This window comes from Loxodonta africana, chromosome 10 (genome assembly GCF_030014295.1).
Source record: "Loxodonta africana isolate mLoxAfr1 chromosome 10, mLoxAfr1.hap2, whole genome shotgun sequence".
NCBI classification, from domain to species: Eukaryota; Metazoa; Chordata; class Mammalia; order Proboscidea; family Elephantidae; genus Loxodonta; species Loxodonta africana.
The window spans coordinates 22,613,373-22,637,993 of NC_087351.1; the positions used below are offsets into that span (position 1 = coordinate 22,613,373).

At 40.9% G+C, this 24,621-nt stretch overlaps 1 protein-coding gene across 1 annotated transcript in view; it reads left to right on the forward strand.

Annotated features, from left to right (window-relative positions):
- RYR3 (ryanodine receptor 3) overlaps window positions 1-24,621 on the forward strand; it is a 446,068-nt gene that overhangs the window by 2,559 nt on the left and 418,888 nt on the right. The window contains exons 3-4 of the mRNA XM_064291963.1: window positions 5,551-5,585; window positions 10,184-10,365. Of these exons, the coding sequence (XP_064148033.1) occupies window positions 5,551-5,585; window positions 10,184-10,365 (217 nt within the window). The remainder of the gene's footprint in view (window positions 1-5,550; window positions 5,586-10,183; window positions 10,366-24,621) is intronic.

The window sequence follows — 24,621 nt, forward strand, 5'->3', positions numbered from 1 at the left end:
GTCATTCAACTGGATGCATTTTGAGGATTTTATTTTACCTTATTTGATTTTTTGCCAGAGAAGCCTGAAGAATGAAGTTTCTATGTCCTGAGATGAAGAAGACTATGGTAGCAGCATTCTTGGGGAAGGTGACCAAGAGCTGGATTTTGGACAAATTAAATTTGAGATGTCTGTTGGATATCCAAGTAGAGATGTTGAATAGTTAGTTGGATATACAAGCCTGGAGAGGTTCAAGCTGGAGGTGCAAATTTTGGACTCATTAATATACCCATGGTTTTAAGAGCCACAAGACCAAATAGCTCACCACAGAGGGAGTGCAGGTGAAAAACAGAACTCTGAGGAATAGTCCTAGAGCACTACTCCAGCATTAAAGAGGGAGACGAGGAGAGCCTAGCCAAGGAGACAAAGAAGGAGCTGCTAGCAAGATGGGAGGAAAAAGCCAAAGAAAGTACCCTACAAATCAAATGAGAAATGTATGTGAAAAAGGTAGGAGTCATACACTGTATCAGCTTTGTCTCTTGGTATTATGGATTGAATTGTGTCCAACCAAATATGTGTTGTAAATCCTAACCTTAAACCTGTGGTTATAATCCCATTTGGGAATGGATTTTCTTGATTATATTAATGAGGTAGTATATTTTTTTATTAGTGTAGTGTATGTCTTGAATCAAGCTCTTCTGAGATATAAAAATAGCAGATTAAGCAAGGAAATAAGAAAGTAGAAATGGGGGGCGACAAATGTCAGGCCACATGAAGATCGCTCAGGAGCAGAAGCTCAAAAGAGACAAAGACCTTCCTCCAGAGCTGACAGAGAGAGAAAGCCTTCCCCTGGAGCTGGCACTCTAAATTCAGCTTCCAGACTCCTAAACTATGAGAAAATAAATTTGTTTGTTAAAGCCACCCACTTATGGTATTTCTGTTACGGCAGCACCAAATAACTAAGACACTGGGTATCCTGAAACTTTTTGCAGCTGCCACAATGAGTAGTAAGGAACCGTAGCCATCCCTAATGTTGTACAGATTCTAAAACAGTAGGTACCAAAGGAGTAATGAAACTAAAACCAAATCAAACAGACAACATCAACAGCAACAAAGACCTAGAAAGGCTGCCCCTAGTGAGTCAGCATCACCTCAGCCCCTGAGAACTGCACGTTGGCTCAGTTACCCTCCTCCTTTAGACCATGGCTTTAGTTGCATAATTTGTAAAACGGGATTAGGAATACTCGTGTCTCTCACAGGGCAGTTGTGGAAGAAAATATCGTCCTGTTGCTATTGAGTCAATTCCGACTGGTAGCGACTCTGTAGAACAGAGGAGAACTGCCCCATAGGGTTTCTAAGGGGAATCTGGTGGGTTCGAACTGCTGACTTTGTGGTTAGCAGCCGAGCTCTTAACCACTGTGCCACGAGGGCTCCAGAGTATCATAGTTCCCTTTATATAACCAAAAAACCAACCCCACTGCCATCGAGTTGATTCCATCTCATAGCAACCCCACAGGGTTTTCAAGACTTTAAATCTCTATGGAGGCAGATTGACACATCTTTCTCCTGAGAAGCCTCTGGTGGTTTCGAACCGCCAGCCTTTCAGTTAGCAGCCGAGCACTTTAACTACTGTAAAACCAGGGCTCCTTGTTCCGTTTATATAATCCCAGCTATTTCCATGTTGACATTCCAAGATCCTAGAGTAAGAAAAGGAAACCTTGGTGGCAAACGGTTAAGCGCGTGGCTGCTAACCAAAAGGTCAGTGGTTCAAACCCACCAGTGACTCCAAGGGGAGACTAAGACCTGCTCCTGTAAAGAATAGAGAACCCTATGGGGCAGTTTTACTCTGTCCTATAAGGTGGCTATGAGTCAGAATCGACTCGATGGCACACAACAACAACAGATTGAGAAAATGCAGAAGGATCATTGTATAATTTTTATGCATCAGCACTTTTTGTTGATAGGCTTTTTTTTTTTCTTCAGAATATACGATTCCTTCCTTAAATTTACAAATATTTATTCTTTTTCTACCCAATGCTAGGCACACGAGGATTCACAGATAGAAGAGAGGCCCCTACATCAAAGGAACTTAGCATTTAAGCAGCAAATTAATCAAAAATGATAGTTATACCGTACAGGTAGATAACCAGTGATATTAATTGTTGTAAAATAATCTGTGGATTGTCTTGCCATTCCGAAAGTTCCCTTTTTATTGAGGTAACTATAGACGTAACAAATCACTTGCCATTTCAACACTCTTCATATGTACAATTTAGTGACAATGATCTTTATCATGTCATTCAACCGTTACCATTATCCATTTTCAGATTTTTCCGTCACCCTGAACAGAGGCTCAGCATTCCCTAAGCAGTGGTCCGCCCTTTCCCCTCCCTCCTGTTTGCCCCTGGTGATTTATTTTTCGTTTAAGATAGGCTTTTGGGTAAAGCCTTAGAATGAGCCATCCCCCATGTCTTTGCATATATTTAGTAGGTAGCTTTAACTTCATCAGTTGCCTAAAATAGTGCCTGATGTTCAAGCTGAGTGGATAGGACACATCTTCCTTTTTAAAGCAAGAAATGGTTATGGATTTTCCTCTACAATAGAATCTGCACTCAAATGTGGCCCATGGAATCTGCTGGACTGCACTCTGTCCCGTGTGCTTTGTGCTCACAAGCTTCTTGGGTCTGGTGATGTGCAGATCTAACTATAGGGCTGTCATCGGCTGCCTAATGGTTTACCTTAAATAGGGCTGTCAGCCATTTTGTTTTGTCCCAAGGAGTTCTTTGCAAATGACCCAGAGAGCAGAAGGAGAGTCAAGGCGCCCCTAGCCATCAACTCAGAGGTGGTAAACTTGGCGCTTTATCGTTGGTAGCCCTTGGGCCATGAGCCAGGGTGTAAGAAAGAAGCAATTGGGATAGAATAGGCAAGCTTCATTCATTGTCACGTTCAAAATTGTTCAGCCAGAGGAGTGTAGAAGTAACGTTGTCAGTGAAGACCTGTGATTATATGAAATCTAAGCAAAGAGAGCCAAAGGCTGTATATCCTTGTTCAGGGACAACCACTCAACACCACCTCGAGCTGCATCTGTGTCAGGAATAGCTGGCTGATGTGAACCTCATAGCTCGGAGGAATGCTGACATATGATATACCTTGGATTTTAATTATTTTCCTTCCTCTGCTACAAGTTTTGGGCTGACATTCACTCCTCCTAGTGTTGTAGACACTGGGCATAGAAAAATTTTGTTTTATTGGTTTGCTAGCTCTTTGGCTATTCTCTGTGGTGTTGTGCTCTGTGGTTTGGTTACTTTTCAATGTTGTTTGACCATGTGGGAAGGCCAGGAGCTATCTATTTTTATCAACACCATCACCGTGGGCCTTATCGTCAGGGAGACACGAATTCAAACCTATTGCTAAGGTCAGTCTCTTGGGGAAAAGAGAGCCAGTTTGGCACTGTGGTAAAGAGGACGGGCTCCTGACTCAGTCCTTCATTCAGGGTCTGGGTCTGTTACTTACAAGCTGGGTGGCATTAAGCAAGTTACTCAACCGCTCTGTATCTCAGCCTCTTCATCTGTAAAATAGAAATAATGTTAAAAAAATAAATAAAACCACTTGGTGTCAAGTTGATTCTGACTCTCGGTGACCCATGTGTGTCAGAGTAGAACTCTGCTCTGTATGGTTTTCAACAGCTGATTTTTCGGAAGTAGATCTGCAGGTCTTTCTTCTGAGGCACCTCTGGGTGAACTCAAATCTCCAAGTTTTGGTTAACAGCCAAGGACTTAACTGTTTTCACCACCCAGGGATTCCAGAGATGATATTAGCACCTACCTTATAGGATGGTTGTAAGAATTAAACTGAGATATTGTATGCATGGTGGCACATAATGACTGTTCGTTAGGTATTCACTGTTATTATAATGACCTAAATTCTCTGGCGCCCCGATTGCTCAGTGATTATGAGCTCGGCTGCTAACCACAAGGTTGGTAGTTCAAATCCACCAGCCGTTCCTTGGAAACCCTACGGAGCAATTCTATTTTGTCCTATAGGGTCGTGATGAGTTGGAATCGACTTGATGGCAACGGGTTTGAGTTTGTTTGTTTTCTCTGGGCTTTGGTTGTCGCTTCCTCAAAGGGGCTAAGTCATTGATATTCTTATTAGTAATAATAATTAAGAAATATAAAGTAAAAACTTTTTAAATGGCCTTCAAATCATCATTATTGTTTATTCCCATTTTGTTATTTCAACATCTGTTCTCTGTTCATGACATTATTCATTTTGTCTCACAATGAAGCTGTGACCTTTTCAGCAATAATTGCCGTTGCATGGAAAGCATAGGGAAAACTCTTAACTTGATTTCATGCCTCAATTAATAAGTTCTTGTTAAACTCATTACGCTCCCTATCTTGACTGGGGAAGCAGAAGTTGACGGCCCAACAGAGTTTATAATTAAGTGGGATTACAAGGTAAAAACACACACATTCGGGAAATCACAATTGAGTGCATAAAATGCATACCGTGCTAGCAAATGTCGTGATAGGTACAAACATGAATGAGATGTGGATCCTGCCTTTCAGGGGCACAGAGGCAGCTGAGAGTCGTGGTAGGGAGGATGGGTACAGATTACCTGGAATGGACACCTGGCTCTGCTTCTTGCCGCTCTGAGACCTTAGGCAAGTTCCTTAACTGCTCTGTATACCATTTCTTCATTTGTAACATGGAGATAACAATAGTACTTACGTCATAGTGTTGTTGTGAAGCCTAAATAGATTGTTGTGTATAAAGCACAGTACCTGGCATATAGTCAGGAATCAATACGTATTATCTCTGTGTGTGTGTGTAGGTGTACACACATACATACACACAGTTAAGCACTCAATAACTAGCCAAAAGGTTGGTGGTTCGAACCCACCCAGAGGCACCTAGGAAAAGAGGCCTGGCGGTCTGCTTCTGAAGGTCACAGCCTTGAAAACCCTATGCAGCAGTTCTACTCTGCACACATACGGTCACCATGAATTGGAGTCGACTTGCCAGCAACTGAACAGCAACAATGATACACACACACTCACAGCTAACGTGTGTGTGTGTATATTTGTTGTTGCTTCAAGTCGGTTCTGATTCATGGTGACCCCGTGTATGCGGAATAGAACTGCTGCACAGGGTTTCCAAGGCTGTGACCTTTTAGAAGCAGATCGCCGAGCCTATTTTCTGAGGTTCTTCTCGAGTATAATATATGTAATACAAAAATAATATAGTTGGGGATAAGACATGCGTGTAAATGAATATAATGCAAGGAGTATGGTGATATTGCTATGAAAGCTCAGTGTGAGGAAAGAGATTACTTGGACTTCACAGAAGAATGCCATATTTGAGCTAAGTTTGGGAGGAGAGATAAGATATGAACATGGAAAAACAGGGCAAATCAGGGCAGCTTTAGTATTAGACACACCATGAGGAAGGGCAAGGGGGTAGAAAAAACCCCAGAAGCTCTGCAGCGAAACAGTTGGGAAAATAGATTGGGAATGTAAAGGTCCTCAAATGCTAGTTCTAAAAGTTTGTGCTTTGTCTTGTGGACAGTGGAGAGCCATTGAGGATTTCTCAGCAGGAAAATGGTAAGGTCAGAGCTATGCTTCCAGTAACAGGCTAGAGGAAGAATGTTCTGGGCATTGCAGTAGCTTTGTCTTGGTCTGTAGATCTTTTCTTCCTCTAGCCCATTTACTATAGTACAGGAGAGAGGGACGACTCAGAGATAGGAGATAATGAAGTTTGAGCCTGGGTTACCCAGAGGTGAGATAAGCCATTGACAAATATAGGGAACACAGAAGAATAAGTAGACTAAAAAGGAAGCCTTTCTGAGTGCATTGGGGACATATTGGGTCAAAGCATTGGTAAATCTGTGGACAAAGTTAGGAATAAGAGGAGTTTGGGAACTTGAAAGTGCCACCAGGCTGGAGGTTCATATTTGCCTAACAACTCCTTAGAAGTAAAGCAGGAAGTCTGAAGAATCGGTGAGATTGCCAAGGGAAAATGACAAAGACCAACTCTGGGAAAATCCCTGTATTTAGGGGTGGCAGGAGAAAGAGAAAATGGAAAGGATCCACCAGGGAGGTAGGAGAACTAGAAGAATAGAGAGTTTAATATGGGAATGGAGAAGTTTCATAAAGGAGCATTTTATGGAGGCCTAGGCCTGGCCTGTTGGAAGACATAAGGCAACAGGAATGAAGGGGAGATGTAGCTAGAGGTGGAGGGTTGAATTCAACTGTGACAGGACTTTAAACTCCAGGCAGAGACATTTTGACTTCATTTGGTAGAAAGCGCAAAACTTTTATGTCATCTTAAAGATAGTATCTCCTGCGGGCTTAAGAGATTTGCATCTCTCACTTGAGCTCCTTGAGGACAGAGGCTAGATTTGAAAGGTCTTGTTCTTCCCCTCTGCCATTACTGATTATTGTTCTTTCCAACTTAACACTTTCTGTCTTGATTTTGCCTCTGTTTCTCTTGAAGATAGGAGGTGTGGTTATTTGTTATTTACTGAGTTGAATCTGGTGTGTGTCCTACAAAAGAAGGGAAAATGTTATGGTCTTGTTTCAGTGAAATTAGAGTTGAAACAAGTTGAATTTAAGTTATCAGGAAACCATAAATTTATAGTTGTGTTATTTTCTCTCTAAAAATCTACCATTCTCTTCCTTGGGGTAAAGGAAATAATACAAATGGGGGCACCTTCTGGGAGCTAGAAGTCTTATGAAGGAGAAGAAGTATAATAGAAGTAAGATAATGACAAAGCAAGAAAGAGAGAAGATTGGGTTCATAGAGTGGGATAGTGTTGTTTTGGATTTTAGAATTGGAACCATTCCAGGTTATGTCAAGGAATGTTCACCTTAGCGTGTTACCAAAACAGAGTGGAAATAATTAGGTCAAGATGTTCATTTGGAATAGATTGTCCACATAAACCTTGATGTTACTCGGGTTGATGGTTAAAGTGGAGTGGAGAAAGGCTGTGGAGCTAGCCTTTTAGTCCTCAATTCCATTATTATAATATTTATGAGATCTTATCTTATAATACTTATATAGCGTATAGTATCCTAGCAGAATGCTTTGCCATTGGAAAGAGGTCAATAGATGTTTTGTTGAATTAGCACTAATTTCTTATCCTATTTTTGGGTTGCACCTCGGGTGAGATAAATGGTAGGAAAACTATCGACGATGTTGACAGATGGCCAAAAAAATACGTGGAAGTTGGCTATCACATTCTTCAACATTGGAGTTTTTGGGTAGAAGAGTGATGGTTTGAATTTGGCATTGGGGGATTCTAGGAGAATTCTAGATTCTGGGGAGAATAGATATAAGATATGAAAGAAGTTGTATGTTCTAATTAAAGGAGCTTTCTTAGAAGTGGTATCCTCAGGGCAATGCCCAGGTTTGATATAAAGGAATGGGGCGGGGGTGGAGGGAGAGAGAATATGTCACAGGGAGAGAAGTGCAGAGCAAAACAGAGATGAGTAAACAAGGGAGGGCAGGTAATTGCAGAGGCTTATGTTCAGTGTTCCTTAGGAAGAGAAGTAAGGGGATGAGTTGAATTAACTCATCTCATGATTCCAAATGGAACTTTGCTGCCGAGATTTCAGTGTCACGCACTCAGAGTTTCCACATGTCTGTCTAGTCATGGTTTGTGGAGATAATAGCTATTGTCTGGAACTAAGGCAGGTGCAGGCTGCCACTCCAGGTGGTGTCTGCAGCCAGGTCAGCACTGAGCAGAAGTCACCTGATAGAACAAGGGAAAAAGTGAACAGTGTTTGGAGAAGGGTAAATTTGGCCCAGAGTGTCACACCCACCTGGATGTTACCCAGAGTGCTGACCTAGTAAAGTGCTGGTGCAGGCCTGCTATTCAGCAAATACTTATTGCATTCGGGTAGGTAAGTTGATTGGCAGCCAATTATAAGACAGATAAATTTCAGAAGATAAGTCAAGAGACCCCACAGCAGCCAATGCAAGCTGAAGACAACGTGGCCTAGGCACCTTGGGGCGGAAAGGGAATAGGAGAGGAGGTCATGGAAAGAAACCCTCAAAGGTGCACATTGAAAGAAAACATAACTGTCACAAAATTTAGGCTTGTGAAAAGTCTGGTCCGTAATCAGACCCCTATGGTTTCTAAATGCCGATTTTTAATGGTGAGCTGTGTGTAGGTAGAAGTTACTTAAATATTTCTCAGTGGGGTTGCTCTTGGCATTTTGGACAGAAAAATTATGTGTTTTGAGGACTGCTTCTTGCATTACAAGCCATTTGACTTCCTTGGCCCCTGCTCCCAAATGCTAATAGTAGCCCTTAGTCACCTTGACAACTAAGTGCTCCCTCCTACCATTGCATTTTAGGGGGATGGTATCAGCCTCTGTGGACACAGTGTTTAGGGGGAAACCACCTGGGGAAAAACTTCATTCTCTTAAGAGATTTGAATCTACATTTGAAAGCAGTGTCATTCTGGGGTTTTTTTCATCTCAATTCAGATGAAGACCAGTGAGCTCTGACTTCATTATAAACAAAGGCTTCTGACTGTCTTTGATGAGCAACAGTGACATTTCAGTGCTAGTACACCTGTGGAGTTGTTTGGTTTTTTTTTTTTATTTTCCTCAAACTTCTTTTCCTACATCTGCAATGTGTGGATTCTCGAAATCCCCAGCAGCCCCTCCTCTACCCGTGGGCACTACCAGACATCTTAGTGCTGGTCTGGTACTATGGAATCTCTTCACTCTCCTACTAGGTGGTAGATTCTTATTTTTTCCACATGACTAGGCACATCACAGATACAGTTTAAGAAAAATCATTTCTGTTTAATCTTCTTTTCCAACACTGCAGAACAAACACTGATATTCAAGGGCCATGGAGTGAGACAAAGGAACAGATGGGCTGTTTCTAAGGAGGAAGCTCCAACTGGTTCTCCTCTTTGGTTCCTCCTTTAACTTAACCATATCTGCAAAGCTTTTTTTTTTTTTTTTTCCTGCTTTAAGTGAAAGTTTACAGTTCAAGTTAGTTTCTCATACAAAAAATGTATATACACGTTGTTATATGACCCTAGTTGCTCTCCCTATAATGTGACCGCACACTCCTTTCCACCCTGGATTTCCCATGTCCATTCAACCAGCTCCTGTCTCCCTCTGCCTTCTCATCTTGCCTCTGGACAGGACCTGCCCATTTAATCTCATGTGTCTACTTGAGCTAAGAAACACTCTCTTCACGAGTATCATTTTATATCTTATAGTCCAGTCTAATCTTTGTCTGAAGAGTTGGCTTCGGGAATGATTTCAGTTTTGGGCTAACAGAGATGCAAAGTATTTTGATGTTTGAAACTCGAAGTCAAGTGGTGGTGGTTAGGGAGCATGGACTGACAGATTGGAGGAGAAAAAATGGAGGGGTTGGTAAGGAAAATATTTTCTCTCTCAGCCTTAAGGAGGATTGTGCAAGAGGTGAGCATGTTAATGTAAATGGCCAACTGCCTCTGTTGCAGGACAATCAATAAGAGAAATGCTGTTAAAACAAGGTCTCTGGAATTTCAGCAGGAGTTCTTCTGAAAATGCTAAGTAGGAAGTAGGTCCCCTCCTTGGGAATTCATAATGGCTTTTCTACTTGACCATCAAATCCTTTAAATCTGGATCTTCAGTGCTTCTTTTACTCCTCCTTTCCCGTGTGTCTACCTCCCACATCCTTCTTCCATCATTTCTGCAAATGTGTTATCCACTACAGACCCCCATGCCAGTGAAATATGTCTGGTGCTTCCTCCACAACCTGACAAGACACAGACTTTCCCTCCACTTATCCTAGCCTGCTCTGATTTCTTTTGTAGTCTCTGGTCTCCTCAATCACACCTGACTGTTTTATTTCATATTTGGGGAGATTGCTTAGATTTCTTTTTATATTTGCTCACGTTCTGAGATTTTCTGCTCACCTAGATTGTATGCATTGTTTACATCTCAGAAGTGAGGCCCATGCTGTATATATAATTTGTCCATTCCATGTACCTACCCCCACTGACTCTACTCCAGAATTGAGTAGAGGGCTTATGGTAGGTGCTTAGTTATGCCACGTGAGTATAGCTAAAAAGTTAAACAAACCAAAAAAAAAAAAAAAAAAAAACTCTCCTCTAATAATATTCAAAGACATTCACCTCTCATTAGAGATTCCCAGCTTACCTAATTCAGGTTAAACAAAGTGATTTGAGGGCCTGGTTTAACCTGGGGGGGAATAGTCCGTACCACTCACGTGTGTCTCTTCTCCTGGCAGGAAGATGAAGTGGTACTCCAGTGCATTGCGAGCGTTCACAAGGAGCAAAGGAAGTTCTGCCTGGCAGCTGAGGGACTTGGGAATCGCCTGTGCTTCTTGGAGCCAACGTCAGAAGCCAAGGTGAGGTTGATTGCCCCACACTCTCCCCTTGGCCTCCCAGTCATTTAGGGGAAGGAGCTGTCGCAGATGGTGATGAGGAAGGGATTTGAAAGGACCCATTTGTTTTTAAAATGAAGAGCAGAGCAGGTTGAAAACATAACTCTCCCCAAGTCAGAAAACATGGAACAGTGTGCAGGATTAGAGGTGCTCCTGTCTGCCAGTGTTCATAGGACACCGGTGATGCCTTATCACTATCAGCTCTGATGGAGGAGGTCCTTTTAATGCTCACAACTCCTTTTTTTGGTTGTTAAGTCAGTCTAGAAATCTGTTTCAGTGCAGGTTCTTTACTCCCAGCTGTCATTTTATTCCTACAGGGACTCGTGGGTGCTTGGGCCTGTGTATCACCACGAGTGTATCCCATTTGAATTTTGACTGCGCTGAGATTGTTGTCGCTGTCTGCCCACTGTGACCCACAAGCAGAGAGGAATGTTTGCTCTGGCCTCTGCCTGTGTGGGGGCACGTAACGCTATGGCTTTTCAGCTGAACTTTTCTTCCCCCGTTTTCAGGCTGTGTTTCTTTCTGCTTTTCATGATCCATCGGTCAAGTGGATCTGGGTGTTTGGCATACTGATAGTACTCCTCAGTTCTAGCAAGCTCTCCAAACTTAGTTTTGCTCCCAGAAGTTTTTTTATGTATAAGAAAGTGGTTACATTTTCAAAAGGCCTACCTGACTGAAATGCCATTTCTCCAAATAAACATGCACAACACAGACACACGTGTAGAGTCCAAATGACTCCCTGGGATATAAATGTGCCCTGGGATGACCATCTTTCCCAGAAGCCTTTAGCCTTAGCATCACTGTTCCTCCCACGTAGGACATTGAGCCACGAGTACGATGTCCATTTGTCAGATGCGTGGCCAGTGCTTATAGAGTCATGTTGAAATAAATGGCTGAGGAAAGAGACAAGGGAGATTTTCATCTTTTTTAAGGTCTTAGACATGATTTCCCTGAGGTCTGTCCTCATTTGCTTTTGTTCTTAGCCAGTTATTTTTCTTTTCATTCCCAGCAGTCTGGAATAATAGGAAGATTATTAGATTAGAAGCCAGAAGTAAATATTCAACCATTGACAAGTCATGTGACCATGGTCAAGTCACTCAACCTTGTTTTCAGTTTCCTTATTTGCAAAATGAGGTGCAGTGTAGTGTAGTGGAAAGAGTATGGGCCTGAATGAGGACCTGGATCATTTTCTAGTCATTCATTGAATGGGGTATGCAGAGTGGTTAAGGGCACAGGCTCTGGAGCCAAAGAGTCTGGGTTTGAATCCTGTCTCCATCACTTACTAGTTAAGCCATGACCATGGAAAAGACACCTCACCTTTCTGGGCCTTATCTTCTTCACCTGCTTGATGGGTCTTTGTAATTGTAACTGCCTTATAACCTTATTAGGAAACCCTGGTGGCATAGTGGTTAAGAGCTATGACTGCTAACCAAAAGGTCAGCAGTTCGAATCCACCAGCCACTCCTTGGAAAGCCTATGGGGCAGTTCTACTCTGTCCTATAGGGTCGCTATGAGTCGGAATCAACTCAGTGGCAACCGGTTTTGTTTTGTTTTTATAACCTTATCATTAGGATTGAATGAGTTAATATATGAAAATTGTCTACCACATTGTAGCTCTCTATAACCATTGACTATTGCTATTTTAAGAGCCCTGGTGACAGTGATTAAGAGGTTGGCTGCTAACCAAAAGGTCAGCAGCTCAAATCTACCTTGGAAACCCAATGGGGCAGTTCTGCTTTGTCCTATAGGGTTGCTATGAGTCAGAATTGACTCGATGGCAATGAGTTCGGTGTTTTTTGGTGTTGTTATTTAACCTTGGGCAAGATATTTAAATTGGAATTCAATTTCTTGATCTGTAAAATCAGACTAACTAAATTTCTGGGATACCGTGAAGAGAAAGTGATATAAATATTATAGTACATAGTATTGAGCCTAACATAGCACACTTGAATTGACGATAATAAAACTAAATATATATTATTATCCCTCTTGACTTAGAAGGTCTGATTTTGTGTAAAAGGCAAAAAGATAATGGATCAGCCCTTGAGCTTATAATATCTTAAGCTTCAAAATGAGAAACTTGGCTTATATAGTCTTTCAACTACAAAACTACATAAGTGTAAACCTAGCTCTGTATTCATAATTTTCTTACCTAAGCCAGGTTTTAAACAACTGCATATTGCAACCTCTTTGTATCCCCCAGTTCCACAAATGATGACTCATACTGCTCGTAAGTGCACTAGGAATGGTAAAATATTTGTCTTAACATTCATTTGGCTAAGTTATAGTGTTTATTTTAATTTTTAATATTAAATTTAAAACACAATAATAAGGCCAAAGAATTTTTTAGAGAGATATAATGTGTCATCCATAATTCCACCACAGTACCACAACTGTTTTCATTTTTTGTTTTATTCTGTCCTTTGTCCAAATACGCATGTATGTTTTCACATAGGAGTAGACATTCAAACGTTCAGCCTTTTTTCTTTAGTGTTTCAGCCATTTTCCATATTGCTATACATGGTTTTCCTCACATTAGTCATTTTGTTGTACTGTGATGGCTGGCCGGTTGCTGTGATATTAAAAGCTATGCCACCAGTATTTCAAATACCAGCAGGGGTCACTCATGGTGGACAGGTTTCAGCGGAGCTTCCAGACTAAGACAGACTAGGAAGGAGGGACCTGGCGGTCTACTTCTGAAAAAAAAATTGGCGGGTGGAATCCTCATGAATAGCAGTGGAACATTGTCTGATACAGTGCTGGAAGATGAACCCCTCCAGTTGGAAGGTACTCAAAATATGATTGTGGAAGAGCTGCCTCCTCAAAGTAAAGTCGACCTCAGTGACATGGATGGATGGAGTCAAGCTTTTGGGACCTTCATTTATTGATGTGGCATGACTCAAAATGGGAAGAAACAGCTGCAAACATCCACTGATCATTGGAACATTAGAACGTGTGAAGTATGAATCTAGGAAAATGGAAAGCTCTCAGAAATGAAACGGAACACATAAAAATCGATATCCTAGGCATTAGCAAGCTGTAATGGACTGGTATTGGCCATTTCGAATCAGATAATCATATGGTCTACTATGCCTGGAATGACAAATTGAAGAGGAATGGCATCTCATTCATCGTCAAAAAGAACATTTCAGTGTCTATCCTGAAGTACAATGCTGTCAGTGATAGGATAGTATCTATTCACTTACAAAGAAGTCCAGTTAATAACAGCTATTATTCAAATTTACACTCCAAACACTGAAGCCAAAGATGAGGAAATTAAAGATTTTTACCAACTTCTGCAGTTTGAAATTGATCAAACTTGTAACCAGGATATATTGATAATTACTGATGATTGGAATGCAAAAGTTGAAAACAAAGAAGGATCTGTAATCGGAAAATATGACCTTGGTGATAAAAATGACTCCAGAGATTGAATGATAGAATTTTGTAGTACCAATGACTTATTCATTGCCCAAATCTTTCTTCAACAACATAATTGGCCACTGTACATGTGGACCTCACCAGATGGAAAACACAGGAGTCAAATCCACTACATCTGTGGAAAGAGACGATGGAGAAGCTCAATATCATCAGTCAGAACAAGGCCAAGGGCTGACTGTGGAACAGACCATCAGTTGCCATATGCAAGTTCAAGTTGAGGCTGAAGAAAATTAAAACAAGTCCACAAGAACCAAAATATGACCTTGAGTATTTTGATCCTTAAGTTTGTGTGTCAACTTGGCTAGGCCATTTCTCAGTTGGCAGCTATGATGTAGTTTGGCTGTTGTATAATGATATAATCATCTCCATGATGAGATACAGTATAATGTGATCACCTCCATGATGGGATCTGCTGTGAGTAGCCAATCAACTGAAAGGATGTTTCTTTGGGGGTGTGGCCTTCATCCAATATAGGTGGACTCTCTGGCAAGGCTTGGGCGTTTTTGCTCACTCTGGATCCTAAAGCTGGCTACTGTTCACCTTACCTCTAGTTCTTGTGATTTGAACTAGAAGCTTACCTGCTGATCTTGGGATTTGTCAGCTTTCTGTGAGCCAGAGGCCTATTGTCTGACTTGCCAATCTTGTGTTTGTAAGCCCCTGAACCTACTTGAGTCAGGAGAAGCCTTGAGCCTCTAAAACCACATGAGCCATTTCCTTGATGTAAATCTCTCTCTAAGTATATAGGCCCTTGCCTGGTTTTGCCTCTCTAGAAACCCAGACTAGACAAGTATATCCCACCTGAATTTGGAGACCATCTCAAGAATAGATTTGATGCATTAAACACTAATGACCAAAGACCAGATGAGTTGTGGGGTGACATAAAGGACATCATATATGAAGAAAGCAAAAGGTCATTAAAAAGGCATGAAAGAAAAGATAAAAATGGATGTCAGAATTGACTCAAACTTGCTCTTGAAAGTAGAGTAGCTAAAACAAATGGAAGAAATGATGAAGTAAAAGAGCTGAACAGATTTCAAAGGGTGACTTGAGAGGACAAAGTAAAGTATTATAATGGAATGTGCAAAGACCTGGAGTTAGAAAACTAAAAGGGAAGAACATGCTCAGCATTTCTCAAGCTGAAAGAACTGAAGAAAAAATTTAAACTTTGAGGTGCAATATCGAATGATGCAGGAAGCATCAAAAGAAGATGGAAGGATTGCAGAGTCTGTATACGAAAAAGGGAAGCCCTGGTGGCGTAGTGGTTAAGTGCTACGGCTGCTAACCAAAGGGCTGGCAGTTCAAATCTGCCAGGCGCTCCTTGGAAACTCTATGGGGCAGTTCTACTCTGTCCTATAGGGTCGCTATGAGTCAGAATCGACTCGACGGCACTGGGTTTGGTTTTTTTTTTTAAACCAAAAAGTATTGGCTGATATTCAGTCATTTCAAGAGATAGCATATGATCAAGAACCAGTGGTACCGAAGGAAGAAATCCAAGCTGCACTGAAGGCGTTGGCGAAAAACAAGGCTCCAGGAATTGACGGAATACCAATTGAGGTGTTTCAGCAAACGAATACAACCATGGACGTGCTCACTCTTCTATGCCAAGAAATTTGGAAGACAGCTCCCTGGCCAACAAACAGCTTCCTGGCTAGGAGATCCATATTTGTGCCCGTTCCAAAGAAAGGTGATCCAACAGAATGTGGAAATTATCAAACAATATCATTAACATCACATGCAAGTAAAATTTTTGCTGAAGGTAACTCAAAAATGGTTGCAGTGCTACACTGACTGCCAGAAATTCAAGCTGGATGCAGAAGAGGATGTGGAATGAGGGATATCATTGCTGATGTCAAATGGATCTTGGCTGAAAGCAGAGAATACCAGAAAGATGTTTACCTGTGTTTTATCGACTATCCTAAGACATTCAACTGTGTGGATCATAGCAAATTATGGATAACATTGCAAAGAGTGGGAATTCCAGAACACTTAGTCGTGTTCACGGGAAACCTGTACATAGACCAAGAGGCAGTCATTAGAACAGAACAAGGTGATGTTGCATGGTTTAAAGTCAGGAAAGGTGTGCATCGGGGTTTAGCCTTTCAGCATACCTATTCAATCTGTACCTGAGCAAATAATCCAAGAACCTGGAGTATATAGAAGAAGAATGGGGCATCAGGATTGGATGAAGAGTCATTAACAACCCGTGATATGCAGATGACACAACCTTGCTTGCTGAAAGCGAAGAGGACTTGAAGCACTTACTGATAAGGATCAAAGACTACAGCCTACAGCATAGATTACATCTTAACACAAAGAAAACAAAAATCCTCACAATTGGACCAATAAGCAACATCGTGATAGACAGGAAAGATTAAAGTTGTCAAGGATCTTATTTTACTTGTATCCATAATCAACACCCATGGAAGCAGCAGTCAGGAAATTCCATTGATGTATTGCATATCTGCTACAAAAGACCTCTTTAAAGTGTTGAAAAGCAAAGACAGCACATTGAGGACTAAGGTGTGCCTGACCCAAGCCATGATATTTTCAATCACCTCATATGTGTGCGAAAGCTGGAATATGAATAAGGAAGACTGAAAAAGAATTGATGCATTTGAATTACGGTGTTGGCGAATAATACTGAATATACCATAGGTTGCCAGAAGAACGACTAAATCTGTCTTGGAAGAAATACAGCCAGAGTTGTCCTTGGAAGCGAGGACAACAACACTTGTCTCACGTACTTTGAACATGTTTTCAGGAGGTGGACATCATGCCTAGTAAGGTAGAGGGTCAGCAAAAAAGAGGAAGACCCTTGACAAGATGGATTGGCGTAGTGGCTGCAGCAGTGGGCTCAAACGAAGCAATCATTGGGAGAATGGCACAGGACCAGGCAGTGTTTCATTCTGTTGTACATAGGGTTGCCATGAGTTGAAATTGACGCAACAAGGCACCTAACAACATAGGTGCTTATTTAAAAAAAATTCATGCATGTCCTTTTGTCTATTATTACTTTCTAGAGTTAATATCCAGGAATAGAATTAATGGTGTCAGTAATATGGAGAGTATTAAACTACATTGTGAAAAGAATTTACCAGTTGTTACAGTTGATATGCCCACTATCAGTGCATGAGTATGTTTTTACGTAAAAACCCACTGCCGTCAAGTCGATACCGACTCTTAGAGACCCTATAGAACAGAGTAGATCTGCCCTGTAGAGTTTTCAAGGAGCACCTGGCAGGTTTGAACTGCCAACCTCTTGGTTAACAGCCATAGCACTTAACCACTATGCCACTAGGGTTTCCCTTGTTTTTATATAAAAAAAAAAAAAAAGTATATGTAAATGAGGAAACTATACTACGAAGATTTCTCGCAGAGGAACAGGGTGAGGTTCATGGAAGGAAGAGAGTAGGTATTCAGAATTTCTCGTCACCATTCCTGGTAGCAGCTTGCTAGTTGAACCCAGTTTCTGGATGCTGTAGCCTTTCCTGCAGTAATCTACAACTCTTCATGCCTCTATCCTGGCTGCCTGTTCCCTCCCTTTTCACTAGCTATTTCCACTAATACTCTACCACCAAATTTCACAACCAGCTGTGCCATTCTTAGTTTCTTGGGACCTAACGTAAGTCATGCAGTGAGGTGGGAAATTGTATTCCCAAGCCTGGCAGTGAACATGAGGTACAGACATCAAACACCATTCCTATCAGCTGCCTCCAGAGCTAACCAGTGACCCTGGGCACCCTTAGTCAAGGGTGTTTCAAGCTAGTTGTGACTCAGATAAAATTGAGTAGGTCTTTGAGGAAAAGAAAGACCTCAGAGAAAGAAGATACAAGATATGGTACCCAAAAGATATTCTTAATGTGTGAGCCCTCAGAAAAGAAGGTCATACAGAAGCAAGGAGTAAGAGGGTAGAAGAGTAAGAAGCAAAAGTGTGAGACTGTCTACACTTGCTATAGACGCAGAGGCTCTTCAGCCCTTGGGGGAGCTCTTGTGACCTTGGTTCTAGTGTCCCATGACCTACTGTGCCCTTCAAGGGCTCTTGAAACTGCTGATCCTAGTTGATGGGAAGTATCGTCTCTTAGCTTCCCTTTCAAATGAGCACAGTGCCAGGAATGAAAAGGCATCTTGTGTTGTAGGAAAGACTCAGAGCTATAAGTAGAGACCAGGAAACATGGAAAAGAAACATTTCTCTTGTCTATAGCAGCAAATTTTTATACTGTCATTTTTGAAGTTGATAATTTGTTCCCAGACACCAGGAATTTCACTGCTTTCCTCTAGTCCTTAAAATTATATCTCATCTGTTTTTAATTTGCATTGCCCACTGGGGGAATCTTCTCTGGTTCAAGTCAGCATGCAGACTCATGAGACCCTCATAGACCACACTGGCACCAGGGCAGTGTTAGGCATTCCTTTTCTGCGGGAATCCTTGCAGCAGTCAGGGGCTGCCTTCTGACCCCCATCCCTTCCTCAGATGAGAGCTCAGGTGCAGAGATGAGGTCCACATCAGGCAGATGTGAAAGTCACCATGGCCTAAAGTCCTCATGTGCCACAGGAGCCAGTATCTCTTGTAACAACTCCATAGACACAACTTCTGGGGTCCCCACAAAGGACAGTCCCAGCTACAAGAGTCACCACACTCAGGGAATCCTAATCATGTGGCTTCCTATAAAGTATTTGCTTTCCCAGTCCTCGTGTGTAGTCTACCGATCAGGAATCATTTTCACAGTAAGCAATGTTGCCTGGTAGTACAATTAACATGCCATGTTTGATCAAGTACCCCAAGAACAAAACTGGAGAGTTAACTGAAGGTCAAATTCTCATGCCAAAGAGCAGCTTCATAACCCTTTTCCCAAAGTAGTCTTTGTTGATGGCAATTATTTAACTGCTGTGGCCTTATTGGAGCCCTGATGATGCAGTGGTTAAGAGCGACAGTGTGCTACACTGCTAACCAAAAGGTAGGCGGTTTGAATCTACCAGTTGCTCCTTGAAAACCCTATAGAGCAGTTCTACTCTTTCCTACAGTTTTGCTGAGGTGGAATTGACTTGATGGCAATAGGTTTGACTTTTTGGGTAACCTCGTCAGGTGTGTCTTTCTAGCACCTTTTCAAATCCAGCTTCCATCTTCCTAATATTAGATCATCACCAAGAAGTAGGAGGAGTAAGGGGACATTTTGATTGAAAATCAGTTTCAGCAGATCAAGGCTTGCTCGTTTGTTTGATTGATTTTAGTGATGAGGCAGTGGAAACTGGTCAAGCGAAACAACCTACCCTAATGTCCTTGAAGTCGTGCCCTTTAAAAGCCAGAGGCATGTCTAGTATTTGGGCTCTAGATGATCAAGAAGGAAGTTTCCACCTCTCCCATGGGGAACAGTTTGTCTGTCTTACTGATCATGGTTTAGTCCACCTGAAAAATCCAGTTTTTTAAAGTGACCTGTATCTTCCAGGACAAATTTTAATATTTTTACCTCCTCTTTTGAAAATGAAAATAGTTCCCGTGCTTTCTGGGAGGTCGGTGTAGGAAATTTGGCAGATCTCCCTCCCCCTCTCTGCCACAAACCTTTCCACAGGTGCCCTAAGAAAGCCTGATATTCCAAAGTTAGAAATGTATATCTTTTGCTTAAATCAAACGGAAACTATTAAATGCAAATGATCTGAGAGAACACACGAGGCATTGCCAGTTATTTTACAACTAATTTTTTATCTTTTTTTTTTTTTTGCAAATGGGTTTATAAAGTGGGGTAAAGCAGGTTACCAGGTGCCTCTTGTTTTGAGATACAAGACAGAGACACCGTGGGGGTCAAGACATCAACTGTACTGGATTATTCAGCCTACCTGTCTTTTCTCCTGTCTCTGACTGGCCTGTGAGCCCTGAAGTCAAGGTCTCTGCATAGCACAGTGGTTACTAAACATGACCCTGGAGCCAGACTGCCTGGGTTGGTGATTCTGGCTCTACTGCTTAATAATAGCTGTGTGACCATGGGCAAATGATTTCACCTCTTGCTGCCTCGGTTTCTTCGTTTTTAAGATTGTACCCATCTCATAGGATTATTATGAAAATTAAATTGCATGGTTTCATAATTATAAAGTACATACAATAATGCCTGACACATCAGAAGTGTTATTCGAGCAGTATTATCCCTAGTACAGGGTTGGACACACAGTAGGTCCTCCGGAAACGTTGCTTGCCGCAATTAAGTTACCTCTGTGCCAAATGAATTCAACTAATTGAATCTTTGAATGGCCTGGATTTGAGGATCAGGAGGACGTTATAACCTCTAAAAGTGGAATATTAAGGAGAGTCAACGAGAGTAAGTTAGATGAAAAGAGTTAAGCAATGAGCAGATGGTTTAAAGTAAAACGAATCTCTGGAATATCAATTTTTATTGTTACTGATTATTAAAATCTGATTTCAGTCCTTTGCAACGTTTTGGGACGTATTTTTTGGCCTAGCATATATGGCTTATCTTAGTGAATATTCCGTGTGTAACTGAAAAAAGAGGAAAAAACCCGTGTATTTTGCAGTTGTTGGGTGCAGTGTTTTAGGACTGTCAAGATGGTTGACGGTGTTGTTCAAATCTTCTGTATCCTTACTGAATTTCACCTATTTGCACTATCATTTATTGAGAGACGGATGTTAAAAACTATGAGGGTTTGTCTGTTTCTGTCGTTCTGCCAGTTTTTGTTTCATGTATTTAGAAGCTCTGTTATTTGATATACATATATTTAGGATTTTTGGTCTTCTTGAGGAGTTAATACTTGGTAATACATTCTGATTTTTGTTTTAAATTATAAAATTGTCTTTTGAAGAAATTAAGAAAAGGAAAAAACAGCCTTTCATAGTACCCACGTATTTGCCATTTTTAGTGATCTTCATTCCTTCCCCTAGATCTAGAGTTCCATCTGGTAGCTTTTTCCCGAAAAATATTCTTTAGCATGTCTTGTAGTATAGGTCTGCTGGAGACAAACTCTCCCAGTCCTGGCTTCTGTTGTTTCTGACGAAAAGTTAGATATCTTTCTATCTTTCTTATCATCATTTCCCTGTATATAGCAAGTTCTTTTTTTTTTTGTTTTTCCTCTGAAGGTTTTAGAATCCTTTTTATCTTTGATTTTCAGGAATTTGAATGATTTTGAGAGTAGTTTTCTTTGTACTTATCTTGCCATGGAAGCAGCAATCAGGAAGTTCAGCGATGTATTGCATTGGGCAGATCTGCTGCAAAAGACCTCTTCAAAGTGTTAAAAAGCAAAGCTATCACTTTGAGGACTAAGGTACACCTGACCCAGCCAAGCCATGGTGTTTTCAATCACCTCGTATGCATACAAAAGCTGGACTGTGAATAAGGAAGACCAAGGAAGAACTGATGTCTTCAAGTTATGGTGTTGGCAGACAGTATTGAGTATACTGTGGACTGCGGGAAGAATGAACAAGTCTGTCTTGGAAGAACTACAGCCAGAGTGTTCCTTGGAAGCAAGGATGGCGAGACTTCATCTCATAGACTTTGGACATATTATCAGGAGGGAGCAGTCTCTGGAGAAGCACATAATGCTTGGCAAGGTAGAGAGTCAGCAAAAAAGAGGAAGACCCTCAATGAGATGGATTGACACAGTGGTTACAACAATGGGCTCAAATGTAACAATGATTGTGAGAGTGCTGCAAGACTGGGCAGTGTTTCGTTCTATCATACATAGGGTCACTATGAGTGGAAACTGACTCGACAGCACCTAACAACAAGTTTTGCTGAGCCTCTTGAATCATTTAGTTGTTGCTTTCATCAGGTTTGGAAATGTTTTGGCCATTATTTCTGCCACATTCTCTCCTTCTGAAACTCTAATTACTATTTTTTTTTATACTTTATATTGTCCCATAGGTGGCTATGACTCTTTTTTTTTTTTTTTAACCTGTTTGAATACTTTTTATTTACCTGTCTTCATGTTCTTTTCTTGAACGTCCAATGTTGTATTAGGACCTTCCAATGAATTTATTTCAGATATTGTATTTTTCAGTTCTAAAATTCTTTTAGTTTATTTTTAAGGTATACATATTCTATCTCTCTTCCGCCATTACATCTGTCTTTTCCTATAAATGTTGTCTATATATATAAAAGTCTGACTCCTAATGGCAATATCTGGATTTTCTGTGATGTGGTTCAATTGACTAATTTTTTCTATTGATTATGAGTCACATTTTCCTATTTTTTTGTGTATCTAGTAGTTTTTTAATTGTATAATAGAAACTGAGGATGATATTTTGTAGTTTTTCTGGTTTCTGTCATCCTGTTCTGAAAAGTGTTCCAGCAGGCAATTACATTACTGGCGGATCTCCTTGACCTTGCGTAGGTTTGGTCTATATATTTTACTTTTGTTCTTAATTCTTAGGTCATAATAGTTGGTCTTGGGATACAGCCTTTCTGGGTTAAAATAAAAAGCCTGCGGTATTTACTAAGCCCCTCTAAATAGCAAGACTTGAATGCTACTGTCTTAGTCATCTAGTGCTGCTATAACAGAAATACCACAAGTGGATGGCTTTAACAAGGAGAAATTTATTCTCTCACGGTCTCATAAGTTACAAGTCCAAATTCAGGGCATCAGCTCCAGAGGAAGGCTTTCTCTCTCTGTAGGCTCTGGGGGAAGGCCCTTGTCATCCATCTTCTCTTGGTCCAGGAGCTTCACCTCGCAGGAACCTCTTTCACAGTCCAGTAGGCTAGAAGTCCGAATTCAGGGAGCCGGCTCCAGGAGAAGGCTTTCTCTTCTCTGTCAGTTCAAGGTCCTTGTCATCAGTCTTCCCTTGGCCTGGGAACATCTCAGCTCAGGAACCTCAGGTCCGAAGGATGCACTCTACTCCTGACATTGCTTTCTTGGTGGTATGAGGTCCCCATGTCTCTCTGCTCACTTCTCTCTTTTATATCTCAAAAGAGATTGGTTTAAGACACTGTCTAATCTTGTAGACCTCATCAATAAAACTACCACTAATCCATCGTATTACATCATAGTGATAGGATTTACAACACATAGGGAAATCATCAGAAGATAAAATGGTAGACAATCATACAAGGGAATCATGACTTAGCCAAGCTGACAGATATTTTGGGGGGATACAATTCAATCCATGGCAACTACATTCTGTCACTGCATAATTGGTTAGCTGCTGAAATGTTTACTGAGCCATTTAGCATTATAGCTGTTGTTTTCCATTGGATTACTTGGAATGTTACCCTGCACATGCACAGTTGATGAATCAGCCAAATATTTGATGGGGATTGGCATGTGAATTTGGTCTTTCCTCATTTTCAATGGTTCCCTCCTTTCTAGCATTCTCTTCCCCAGTTTCCAGACATTCTGACAGTGACAGTCTCAGGCCTCTTGACTTCAATGAAGCTTTTCACTTGAGCTGTATTACTCCATGGGTCCTATAAGCTGAGGAGTGCCCTTGAGAGAAAAGCCAATTAAAAGTACCTATCACCTAGTTACCTTCCCTACTTTCAAGAAGTCAAATTCCTTCAAGTTTGTGTCTACTTTAGGTTGCTTTCCAGGTCCTTCAAGTAGTTATTTTTTTATATCATTCCAGAATTTATCATTGTTGTGGCAGGAGGGTTATTTTCCTGTAAGCTTATCCAGTGTTACCTGAACCAGAACCTCATCAGGGAGTGTTCTCTCTTTGAAGAAATTGAGTATTAAAAGGAAAAAAAGGGACTGGTAGTTGAATCAGAATCTAAGTTGTATAGGCAATTTCCAGGATGGGAGAGATACAAGCATGTTTCAAGGCAGAAGGGAAAGAGGAAATAATGAGTTTTTGCAAAAGATATAGAGAATTATTAGATAGCAATATTAGTGAGGGGATTAAATTGAGTACAACTTTGGCATATGCGAAAGAGAAAGGTAAGGATATGGATTTTGAAGTAATGAGGATGGAACCTGGACATGTTTGAGGATAATATGAACTTTCAGAAATTGTGTATATATAGATATATACACACAACACTTCCAAAACTTCATGTTATATATATACACTGTATATATGTGTATATATTACATATGTATGTGTGTATATATAGATATACATGTTTATTTATATATATATATATCAAAAAAAAACACAAAAAACACCCCAAACCCGTTGCTGTCGAGTCAGTTCCAACTCTAACCGACCCTGTGGGATAGAGTAACTACTCCATAGGGTTTCCAGGGAGCTGCTGGTGAATTTGAAGTACCGGCCTTTTGGTTAGTAGCTGAGCTTTTTTAACCACTGTGCCATATATATATGTATATATATATATGGAGCATATATATATGGAGTGTGAGGAGTCAAGAATGACTCTAGAGCTGCAGGTTTTAGCTGCCTGTAGATGGCATATCATTTAGCAAAATAGGGTATATTGAAGAAAGAATAAGTTAGGACAGAGGATGATGATGGAATTTATGAACATGTTGAATTCAAAAGCCCTGTAAGACATCTAAGTGGAAGTTTTTATAGACTTATAAATATAGATTAAGAGTTCAAAAGAGCACTGTGAATAGAGATAATATTTAGGAGTTACTGGTTTAAGGATTACAAATCAGCCTATGAAAGTGAGCATAAAAATGTAGATTAAGAAGAAGAGTAGGGTCTAGACTGTGTCAATATTTAAAGCATGAGTGGAGGAAGAGGAACACCCACAGAGGATGAGAAGGAGGATACTAAGAGATCAGAGGAAAGCTAGGCAGGTGTGATGATTACAACAACCACAGAAAGTAAGGGAATTGTGTCAAGAAGAAACATTGCCAATAGAGTAGAATGCTATTTAA